Source organism: Danio rerio, chromosome 21, assembly GCF_049306965.1.
Source record: "Danio rerio strain Tuebingen ecotype United States chromosome 21, GRCz12tu, whole genome shotgun sequence".
NCBI lineage: Eukaryota > Metazoa > Chordata > Actinopteri > Cypriniformes > Danionidae > Danio > Danio rerio.
In genome coordinates, this window is record NC_133196.1 from 33,063,618 (window position 1) to 33,076,289 (window position 12,672).

Below are 12,672 nucleotides of genomic sequence, written 5' to 3' on the forward strand. Positions count from 1 at the left end.
ACATGAAGTAGCAGGTTTGGTAGACTGTATTTTATTTTACAAACGCGTCGCTATCACATTACGCATTAAACCAAAAAGATAAATAAATATATAAGCATATAATTTATTTAGTATATTTAACCTGTCTTATGGAACGGACCCCCTGTAGTAACCTCATGAATTTTTAATGGTCTGAGGACCCCAAGCTGACACCATAGATCTAGTTTATAAATTTTCACTATTTTCTCATTATGGCAAAACATAAACTCGTAAATTACAAACTTAAAGCAAGCTTATGTTTTGCAGTTATGCGGAAAAAAGTCAAAAAGTACTAAAGTTTTAAATATATAAATCTGCGATATTGACCTTTGACAAAGAACAGCAAGATGAAACTACAAGTATGTTAGAAAGCCAGAACTGTGAGAAATTTGCAATTGTAACTTATTTTCTTCTCAGTATTGAATAATATAAACTCCCAAATTGTTTGAAAGTAATTCCACTTTCGAAAGGAACTTTGTAACTTGCTTTTGTGAGTTTACATCTCACAATTATACAGAAAGAATTGCAGGTAGAAGCGTCAGAAGTGTGTTTTTACCAGCTCTGACACTTTTCCAACTAACTCAGATTTTATTTTTGCAATTGCGAGTATATGCATCAGAATTTAGTTTTATTAACTAGCAAAAAGGCTAGTCTGAGATTGATGTACACTTTAAAAAAGTCACAATTAACTATATTAAAATGTAGCAGAAAGGGTCTTCTTTAGATTCATGTAAACCTACCGCTTTGTTGCCTATTTCATAGCTTTCAGAAAAAGAAAACAGTCTATTTGAGGACAGGCCTGGTAGGACTGTGTGGCATTTCAAAAATGTGGTGGAGCAGCATTGTTTTGCAATGGTTAGTGGTTATTTTTGTTTTTAGAACTGCATTTTAGGAGCTGTATACTACATTTATAGGTTGGGGATGATTAAAAAAAATAGAATAAACTTTATTCAACTATTAGAATTACCATATTTTATCCATAACCTACAGAAGATAATGCATATAGTATTAAGTTATACTACTTACATAAAAACACACACACACACACACACACACACACACACACACACACACACACACACACACACACACACACACACACACACACACAAAAAAAATCAGTCTTTTTTTCCTTTGGATTGCAACCCATGGGGTGTTTACTGTATATATCAATAACATTAATTGTAATTTTTAATATCAATAGCATCACTTGCAGCAGACTGAATTTACAGCACTATGGTAAACTCTGACACCTTTACTGCATCACATAGCTGAAAAATAAATGTTTTTTAAAAAGATTAAAAAATCATACACAACTGAAGAAAAAGGATCATCTTCAAGTGGCGGTCTCTAAAATTAAACCAATAATAGTCTTGTGAAGTAAATATTGTGCCCACTACTACTATAAGAACTAAATAGGAAAAATTTACTGTCAACCGTCATTGAGGTTTGGTTGGTTTTACATTCACACATTTGGACTTTCAGCTTCTTAAATTTTTTTTTAAAGTTTTCTTTTGAAATTCTAAATAGGGAAATCTTATCAGCAACCAATGACTATTAAAGTATGGCATTGTTCAAAGTCAGTTTAATAGTGCTAATGTTGTTTTACTATCATTCTTACATGTGATTTCAGACCAAATACACAAAGTAGCATAGTAAACAATGTGTGATCAAATGTGTGATTGTAAAATCTACTTTACCTCTATCCAATAATCCTTTGCACAGCTTTTAATAATTAATTAATTAATTCCAGCCACAACCAAACACTGGGTAACACCTATACATTCTTGCATTCACACACAAACACACACTAGGCCAATTAAGCTTAATCAATTCACCTATATGTCTTTGGACTGTTTGGGAAACTGGCGGAAACCCACTCGAACACAGGAAGAACATGCAAATTCCAACTGACCCAGCCAGGCTGAAACCAGTGACCTTCTTGCTGTGAGGCGATCGTGCTACCCACTGCGCCACCGTGACGCCCAAAACTTTAAATCACCTATTTTAAATTCATCATCATCATCATCATCATCATGCTTCCTTTTAAAGCATTAGTGAACGTTTTGTTTCTATACAATTACAATTACGCCATGTTTCTATACAATTACATGCTTGAATGTATCTTAACTGTTGGCTTAAATACCTTAAGTGTGTATATGTCAGAATTATCAATTACGCTTGATAATATTAGTATACAGAGCTCCACAAAGCCATTTTTGAAAACACATTTATTACAAACATTCATACATTCATGAATTTTCCTTTGGCTTAGTCGCTTATTCTACCACAGCAGAATGAACCACCAACTATTCAAGGATATTTTTCCGGCCCTTCAAGCCACAGCCCAGTACTTCGAAACACCCATACACTTAAATTCACACATACACGCACACTTATACTTAATACAAACAATCACATCGATATTGCAAAGAACAACAACTGCAATGTAGAAAAATGATTATGTTCTTTAAACAGTTTTTATGTACAAAGTCAAAATAAATAAAATCTGCTCAATTAAGTGCCCTAGTGTTAAAAATGAACATCTTTAAAATGCAAATATTAACACTGTATCTGAGGACTGACAGAAATCAGCAGGAAAACCACATCAGTATCCGGTGGCAGTAAAAATGACATTTTTTTTTTTTTTACAGAAGTCGGACACTCTTTTTAACTTTTATATCAAACAAATAAATGTTTATAAAACACTTTGTTTCCTGAACATTCCCTTATCATTTTCATGCATCTTTTATATAACATTCAATTTTATTTACATCCAGACCACCATCAAACAAACGTTCAATTGTCCCCTGAAAACGTCAACAGACTTTTACTGAAACCAAAGCCATTGATCCTCAGACACTGCCCATTACTTCACTTTCTTTGACTCCCATTCCTAAATATGAGAAGAAAAATGAGAAGAACAAAATAAATACATATTATTATTGACATATCTTAAACATCGTGTCCTAACTTCAAGTAATGCACATTAAATGAGACTCAAAACCTGAAGTTAATGGGTCAGATAAGGAAGATATCCAAAGTATGTACTGTTGGTGTGCCTCCAAGGACATGGTTGGGAAACACTGAACAATCACCTGAACAATCACCTCAGGTACTGATTAAGTGCTTTATTCAGTGGTAAATGTTACCAGTACGAGTTTGAATACCATTTTATTTGACATCTATTGCTATACTGAATAGCGGAAGCAGATCGCTTATTACAGATCTTGAAAATAAAATATCTAGCAAACATAAAGTTTAAGTGCAAAGCAACAATGTCAGTCACTCAGCGTGTACATCATTTAATCATGTTAAAGTGGTTTAATGTATACTAAATATATTATAAACTTGTCCATTTCAGTGAGAATGCAATCTAAATTTCTTTGGTATTTAAATGTTTCTGTCGTGTCGCATCTAGAAGAGAAAGCCAAATTGCTTTTCCCTGGAATCTTGTTGCATCGTGTGTTTTAAGGACACAGTGTAAGTTTGTTTTGTATCATTTATCTTATTTATGGATGTTTGTGCAACTGTATACCTTAGCTTTCTGCATGACATTTCCTTTAGCGGATGCATAGATGGAAAGTGGGCGTTTCTTCATTTCAGATGCACAGTTGACCGGCACAGTGGCATCAGTGTAAAGATGTTCCTTCTTCTTAACTGAAGCCTATTAAAATACAACATTTCACTTCAATGACTTAAAAATAAACGGCAATTCTGACTTTGCTCTTTGATTTGAGTAATTAAAACTCCCCATTTTGACATTTTTTTTTATTTGATTTGAGTGATTAAAACTTTCACTTTTGACTTTTTTTCTTTGAACGGAGTGATTAAAACTCTCAATTCTGACTTTTTTCTTTGATTAGAGTGATTAAAACTCTCAATTCTAACTTTTCTCTTTCATTAAAGTGATTTAAACTCTCAATTCAGACTTATTTTCTTTAATTTGAGTGATTAAAAACTCTCAATTCAGATTTTTTTCTTTTATTTAAGTGATTAAAACTCTCAATTCAGACTTATTTTCTTTAATTTGAGTGATTAAAACTCTCAATTCAGATTTTTTTCTTTTATTTAAGTGATTAAAACTCTCAATTCAGACTTATTTTCTTTGATTTGAGTGATTAAAACTCTCAATTTTGACTTTTTTCTTTTATTTAGTTATTAAAACTCTCAAGTCTGACTTTTTTTCTTTGATTTTAGTAATTAAAACTCTCAATTCTGACTTTTTTCTATTATTTAATTGATTAAAACTCTCAATTCAGATTTTTTTCATTTATTCACTGTAGGTGATTAAAACTCTCAATTCTGACTTTTCTCTTTTATTAAAGTGATAAAAATTCTCAATTCAGACTTATTATCTCTGATTTTACTGATTAAAAAAATCTTAATTGTGACTTTTTTTAGATATCTGGTTGTAATTGTAAGATATAAATGCTTGTAATTGTAAGACAAATTAAAATTTCCTCATCAGAATTGGACTTTGCAGCTAAAAAGTAAATTAATATATAGAAAAAACAAAGTACATATATGTAAAGTATATATCTCACAAGTAATTTTTTATTAACTAGCAAATGCACAATTACCTTACAATTACAAAATCACAATTACCTTAATTAACCACACAGTACTCTAAAGCAGAAGTCAATACAAAATCAATCTCACAATCCTATTTTATTTCACAGCATAACAATATTTTTTAAAGGGTTAGTTTACCTAAAAGTGAAAATTCTGTTATTAATTCCTCACCCTCATGTCCTTCCAATCTCCTGAGAGTTTAGTTCATCTTCTGAACACAAATTAAGATATTTTAGATGTAATCTGAGAGCTCCCTCATTCATAAACTGTAAAAAACGTCTTTGTTGCTTTACTTTTTCCACATCAGAGCAGTGTCTGTGTTTACTGTTACGACTGAAGTTTATTTATTTGTTTATTATTGCGGATTATACTCTTTGTCTTTTGTGATTCCCTGCTCTGATTGGCTACTGGTCTCCGAGGCCTGTATATAACGGAGCTTCCGGCAGGGATCGGGGAGCTCATTTCTGTTGCGTTCGGTGTTTGGATTGGAGCTCCTGGGTTTCCCTCACCCCTTCGGCCGACGACCAACAACAACCAACTTTGTATTGATGACCATCATATGTTTAAATATTTTTGAGAGTTTGAGCGTGTAGGGGTGATCTGCCTATTTATTTGATTACTTTTGACTTTGTTTATGTTAGGGAGTAAGGTAAGATTCTTGTATTTTTCTTAAAAAAGTAATAGGAATAGGTAATTTAGTGGATTTATTTTATAGATTCTTTTGTTTGTTATTTTGGCCTATGGTCACCCTGACGAAATGCTCATTTATATAAACCCTATTTTTCTATAATAAATATCTTCATATATACTCTCAATTGAGTGTGTGAGTTTGGTTGTCGACCGAAGGGAATCTTTTGCTTTAAGTTTTGTTTAGTTTGGGAAATCTAACACCCCAACACATTTGTTTTTTCTTCGTTTATTATGCCCTTTTGTTTCCCCTAGACTTGGGGCGTAATATTACTAAGAAGGAATATGTGGCGCACCATTACCTGACATGGGAAAAAGATTTTGGTGCACAAAAAGTGTTCTTGGAGCTTTGTGTGATAACAGTTCAACCACAGAAGTCACATGGAATCATTTGACAATGATTTTTGGTTCCTTTTTTTAGACTAAACAAGGGGTGGGAATCTTTAGGGACTTTATTTTTTCCATTTTTGATGTTGCAAATACATCTTTAAAACTTTCTATTGTGGGAAAGTTTCCATGTTTTTGTTTATGAATGGATTCTCGGCCAAAATTATTTGTTTTATTAACAAAGTTATATTCAGCATGAACAAGCTCTGAATGTACCACTGAAACACCAGATCACAAAAAGCAATTATAAAGAAGGAACAGTTCTTAATCCAAAAAGTGAGCACTGCATATTTTTGTTGTTGTTTGTTAAGTATTGGTTAAAAGTTTCTAAAAGTCTTAAGTTTGTCCATCTTTGTGCAAATTAAGCAAATTCAGGAGCATGCGATTATTGATGCTTAATATTTTTTTTGTTTCTAACTCTAATTTAATTATAAGATCTATTCTAAACTTTTGAGAATTTATTCAGAATCTCTAGAGGAAGAATTGTGATGCACTGATGAATCAATTTTTACTCCCACCCCTACTTTGAAGGTCTCGAAACTCTCGAATTTCTCTCGGATTTCATCTAAAATATCTTCATTTGTTTGTCAAAGCTAAACGAAGGTCTCAGGAGATTGGAATAACACGTGAGTGAGCTTTTATTAACAGAATTTTCATATCTTTGTAAACTAAACATGCCATTAAAATGTTTAACAAAAATAAAGTATACTCTCTCACAGTGAATTCTTTTTTTTTTTTAATAATGACACTTTTACTAATCAAGCTGTCACATGTGGTTGTCCAATAGCAAACCACAATGGTCCAATCAATTTCCATACCTTTTTTCTTGTCCGAGAAGCAGTTTCACACAGATAAGCATATAACTTCTGTTTCATGTCAAGAATACCTTAATCGTGGGTTTCTTTTCCTGAGGCGCCCCCAGCATTCCTCCAGTCAGAGATTTCTTCAGTTTCTCCTTCACTTCTGTGAGTCTCAGCTCCAGGTCGACTCGCTCAGCTTCTTTCTGACGACAGCTTTCCTCCAGCTGGGCCAGACGCTGCTCCATGGCTTTCTTTTTTAGATCTGTTGAATACACAAACATGAATACACACCTAACATTAAAAATGTCTCTGTTATTGGCAGCCAATGAAAAGCACATTTTGCTAACATAGGTTGGTTTGAGCAAGATGTCAATATGGAAATACAGACGTGACTCATTTCAGACAGTTCAGAATAAATTGCTTCTTTTTAGGATATATGAAATGCTTGACATGCAAGTTACAATCATGATCGTTTTTAAACGTTTTAAATATTTATCAGCTTCACTGTAGAGAAATTTCTGAAAGTTGAATCTGTTAATCTGTGAGGAATCACATTCAAGCAACAAAGTAGGTTCTTCCTCTCAAGTCTAACCAGCAGGCACACAACCTCGTAAGACATTAATATTAGGTTAGATTTAGGTCATGACTTCAGGTGACCAAAATTCAATGTCTAGCCAGACAAGCTAAGCTAAATTTGTATATCCCATCCTCATATTGATTCATTTCTACCCCTTGCTTCAGGATCTCGGTATTGGGTACCTTTGGCAAGCAGCAGATTTACATGTGAATTTTAATTTGAAGAGGTGGTTGCTGTTTTTAGTACTATTAAATGTTGTCACGAAACACCAAAACACATTTTTTGAGCTATTGACAGTCGTATATGTGTCCCACACTGCTAAAAACACTATTAGGACACCTATATTTCACTAAAAGGTGTAAATTGGTTGTTTTTGCGTTATTTCAAGCAAATTCGTACTTCCTGTTTGAAACGAATTTTTGAAGCTGCGTCACGGTCATGACATAATAGCGTTGTATTCCAGCGTGCAGACTGGGCGTCTGTGCCAGAGTGTGCCTTATTACGTCTTACAGTGTGATGCATTAATGCATGAGTAAGCCTTGGTTCAAACCAATCAGCGCGCTCTATTGTGCAACTTCATTAATATTCATTAGTGTCACCGTCTTTACACCACAGAGACGCCACGTTGTGTTGGCAAAACAAGCGTGAAGTGTTGCTTTTAAATTTTGCTGCAGTTAAGTTTCGTTTTCATTTTCTCTCTGTGAGAGCTCAGACTCACGTGTGGATTAACAGTGTACGCGACGCGCGACAACAATAACTTACGTGTCTAAGGGGGATTATTGTTTACCTGAGAGCTGTTCTCATCTGCAAACGCTGAGATCCGGATTCCGGATGTAGTCTTCTCTTCAGACGCGGCTCTAGTTGCTGGTGATTGTTCTGTCTCTACAGATTTGGTAAGTGAGCGACCAGCGCTCTTTGTTTATTCAGTTTGTTCGTATCGAATTAAGTTAACTATTGCACTGAGGGCAAACATGTTAGCACCGCATTTTGTGACCGGAATAACACACGCGGCTTTCTGACGTTACCTGCCGTGTGCGTCTAAGTTTCCGGGAAATGCGGAGTTTTTTTTCTGTCATTCGCCGTGCGGTATCAAACATTGCATGAAAAATACACGCTTAGAGCAGATCCTCGAATCAAATATCGTGTTTGTCGCGAGGGACATGAATGAATTCCCTGAATGAAAGAGCCAAACTGCAGTTAAAGTCCACCAGTTAATAATTTGGCAAATAATTCCACTACAGATGTCCATGTAGGTTAAACATCATCTCTTTCTCCTGTGTGTGTATTTTGACTGAAACTCGCGCGTGCCCAAATAGACACTCCCACACCCTCCCACTTTAGTTCCTCCGACACTCCCCCCTAAACAGAGCTGGACACCCCCACTTTTCTGACTTTTTCCAAAGTGGAGGTGTGAAAACACCCTGCTGAAACGAGGGGGTTTCATGGCCCTTTAAGTGTGTGATATGTTACATATGTTGACAATCTATTACGCTGCAGAACTAATCGCGCCAAGAGGGAACAATAAAGCTTACAATATAGTAAAAGTATATATAAAAAAGAAAAGTGTCTTTAGAAAAAAAATTTTCTTGACATGTGAGTTGGTTCACATGATTCACTCCTCAGAAATGTAAGAGCAAGCATCGATGCTCCCTGAATTTCAGTGCATTGTGAAGGTTTTAAGTGCACTGAAAGTATTTTAGTATTACGACAGCCCCTAACACGGCCTACTCCCTGATAACTGCCCTTACTACTGAACAAGAGAGCTGACTGTGACAGCCTCTGAGTATTTTTTACACCCTGAAGAAAGATAGATATCTGTAACAAACGTAAATGAACTGCTTTCATGACTGAAAAGGTGATATTTGACAGCAGATGGCGCCATTCTCCATGTTTTTGACTGACACAAACATGTCGATTCTCTTTCATTCTTTGAGTCGTTCACCTGTTGCATTTTTGATCCCTTTTCTCACTTCACTCCGTTCGGAGCGCAGTGACACCAGGCTCTCCTTGATTTCTTCTTTCTCTTTCTCCAGCTGCTCTTTCTCATTTAGAAACCGTCGTGCGTCTTCTTCCGCCCTCGTTTTTCCATATTTACCATAGTGATTCACAGCTAAAATAGGACAAAGTCAGTCAAAATTTACATTTCATAAGTATTAAAGTTAAAGAACACTATAGCCTATATGATACTCGAAATGCAAACGTACAGGAGCCGTGTCGCTTCACTGTGATCTGAGTGTCACCCTTGGCTGTATCCACACTGGACATGGAGGAATAACGCTTCAGTTTTGACTCATTCTCCTCCGCCTGCTGGAAAATGAGACGTAATTATAGTTTGTGTAGAAACAAAACTTGGAAGAACCTTCTGTAAACATCTAAACTTCCTGCCTTTCAGTAAGTTAGGATGTACTTAAGCATTACACCGTGTGTTTATTTAAGGCTTTTTTTAGAAGAAGTTCCTTTTATAAAGAAACATATTTGCATTGTCTGAAGATTTGTTGCTGACTAGACATAACAAAAGGCTGTTGCAGAACATTATCACACAACACCGACAGAAGTGGTTGTTGCTGGATTTCACGGCAATGGAAAAGCGAACTAAAACTCTGTGGTGAAAAACTGAAACTTACTTTTTAATAACAAAACATCTCAGAAACCAAATCAAATCAGTTTTCATTATGCTTTTGAATGTAAGAATGTACACACCTGTAAACACTAAGATTTATTCAAATGTTTCTCCTGTTCTCATTTATACAATCAAAAATTCATTTAAAACTGCAATAATGTGCAATATTATTACATTAAAGATTTAATTCAATAATAAAAGATCGATTTAACATAAATGTCACATTATAGACATTTTCTTTTTATTTCAGGTGTGCTACATTGTGAGCTAAACTTCTTACCAGGATACTTTCATAGGGAACTTCATCGTACATCCGTGGGTCTGAAGTTGCCCATCTATAGCATAAAAAAAACTTTGCATGAAAAATATTATTCAAAAACACACATTTCTGTCCACATTCCAAAAGAAACACGCTCAATGAAGCACTCTCTCTGAGACGTTTAACCCAGATGACTTAAACTACACAAAAAATATATTTTTTTAAATGAATGGGGAGATGATCACTGTGAACCCCCTGAATCATTCAGATTTACTTAATTTACCTGATAAAGTCTTGTCACCTATTCAAGTTTTAGGAACAACAAATAATAACTTGATCATTTGGTATCAGAAGTGGCTGATATGAAAGGCAAAGGCCTCTAGATTACGCTTATTTTTACCAAAATAAAATATGATCAAGCCTTGATTTTTAAGGACAGTAAGGTCTGACTTTGCTTAGACAAAAATCTTGCCACTTAACAGAAATAATGTGCAGTATAGAATTTAAAGCCATGGTGCAGTACAACTGGGATCGGCGACAAGACTTTTTTCAGGTAGTGTAGAAGGCAAAGCAGTTTAATATCACTAACAAAATACAGTACAAGCAATAATGCCACTCATCAAAGACAGCGACTACACTACTTAAGACAACACAATAAATCCTAATTATTTGTTTCAGCCGTCATGGACGTCTATGATCATGCCTTCAAACGGTGCATCCTACAAAGGATGCAGCCCCTAAACAGCTTGTATTCTCAGCTATACTCACAGAAAAGAGTTTCTTGCTGCATTCTGTATGCTACTGATGGTGTCCACATCCACATAGTCATAATGCAGCTCCTCGGGGACGGTGGCGCTTCCTGCTTCAGCCAACAAAACACCTAGCCAGCGACCCATCTCCACAGAACAGCTCGCCTGAGGTTAATTACAAAACCAGATGAGCAAAGTGTCTTGACAAACTTTTTTAACATCAATTAGCCTTCTGTTAGCAAGAATTAGCACGTTTCTAACATGAAGTACTACGATTTTAACAATTCATAATAATTCACTGCTAATTCATGCTACAAACTTCTTGATTCTCTTAGAAGTAAAGGTAGTCAATGGGAGCTGTCAAATGGGCCAGTACATTTTTAAACGGTACATATTTGTACCTAAAGGGTCCATAATGGTACCTCAAATATACTTTTTAGGGACATTTGGGTACTAATATGCACCTTTTAGGTACCACTGTGGACTATGTGGTTACCAATATGTATCTTTTACAAAGGCACTGCCCCTGTGACAGCTCCTGTACCTTTATTTCTGCGATTGTAAAGTTAGAAGAGGTGAATTGCATGAATTGCATGAATTAACATGTATTTAGCGAGGTGACACAGTGGCTCAGTGATTAGCTCTGTCGCCTCACAGCAAGAAGGTTGCTGGTTCAAGTCCCAGCTGGGTTAGTTGGCATTTCTCCCTGTGTTTGTGTGGGTTTTCTCCGGGTGCTCCAGATTCCCCCCACAGTCCAAAGACATGTGCTATAGGTGAATTGAATAAACTAAATTGGCCATAGTGTACTGGTTTGCAGTCGGAAGGAGATCCGCTGCTTAAAACATATGCTGGAATGGTTGACGGTTTATTCCGCTTTGGCAACCCTTGAAAAAAAAATAAGGGACTAAGCCGAAGGAAAATTAATGAATGAACATGCATTTAGTGTGCTTTTATAGCATGCAATACCTTGTTGCTAGCAATAATAAGCATAATGAAAATTTTCACGCATAAATAAAATTTAATGCCATTTTTAGGATTTTTCAGAGCCATTTATTATTTATGAGTCAGATCAGTTAGAAAAGACATAGCCTAAAACTTCAAATCACCCTGAAGCTCTGACATGAGTTTGGTGGCAGTAGCTTGAAAACTCTAGGAGGAGAAGCGTTTATAAATTTGGTTTATTAGTATTTTAATAAATTGTTTTTGCTAAGCCAAGATTTCCCATTTATCTCCTGAAAGATCATAAATTGTACCAAAGATCTGTGCTATTACCTCAAGTGCAGCCACTTCTGTACTTGCTCGCATGATGCGGAAGGCAAAAGGATGTTTGGGTCCAAGTCCAGGTAAAACATCTACACCATGAAGAGCTAAAGCTCTAACATGGGTGTGAACGTCTCCTCTGTCCTTATGAAAATACAGAGTCCTGTTCCTCACACAACACCAGCGCTCCTTCCAGCACTGGTTGACCAGGACGTTCAAGTAACCTGACAGAAGAAATAAAAACTTTAGAAACTTTCAGGATAGACTGGAAAAGTCGAACTATGACAGTTTCTGTCCCTCACCACAACGAGGATTGTCATCCAGGTGGAAAAGCATGTTCGTTTCGCCCGGCAAAGACGGCTTCTTCTTGGAGAAACTGATGATGCGGTTGATTTTCCTGCCAGCAGCTCGACTCATAGATCCAGTTAGCTCAGAAAACGTCCCTTTCTTGGCCTTTCCTACAGGAATAAACAGAGGAAGCGTCTTAAGAGGATGCATTGAGTGCAAAGACAATATTCAGAACATATGTTTGGATCCTAGTAACAAAAAGGAATAAGTTTCTTGCGACATTGGATTCTGGAGTGTTTTTGTACACACTTTAAATCAGGATGCATCTATAATGCTTGAAAAGTCAGCCAACAGAAACAGAGGTTATTTTTTAAAAGCCTAAATTAAAATATAATAAATAAATAATTATAGGCGACATGTCGGCTCAGTGAATAGCACTGTCGCCTCACAAC

The 12,672-nt window shown here is 35.7% G+C and overlaps 1 protein-coding gene across 3 annotated transcripts in view; it reads right to left on the reverse strand.

Moving 5' to 3' along the window:
* Positions 1 to 2,232: 2,232 nt before the first annotated feature.
* afap1l1b (actin filament associated protein 1-like 1b) overlaps positions 2,233 to 12,672 on the reverse strand; it is a 58,448-nt gene continuing 48,008 nt past the window's right edge. The window contains exons 11-19 of one of the 3 annotated variants that reach the window (XM_021468916.3): positions 12,235 to 12,390; positions 11,945 to 12,156; positions 10,692 to 10,837; positions 9,945 to 9,999; positions 9,249 to 9,348; positions 8,987 to 9,154; positions 6,554 to 6,729; positions 3,557 to 3,685; positions 2,233 to 2,914 (exon numbers count right to left, since the gene is read on the reverse strand). In XM_021468916.3, the coding sequence (XP_021324591.1) occupies positions 2,888 to 2,914; positions 3,557 to 3,685; positions 6,554 to 6,729; positions 8,987 to 9,154; positions 9,249 to 9,348; positions 9,945 to 9,999; positions 10,692 to 10,837; positions 11,945 to 12,156; positions 12,235 to 12,390 (1,169 nt within the window). In that variant the 3' untranslated portion in view covers positions 2,233 to 2,887. 3 annotated transcript variants of the gene reach the window in all.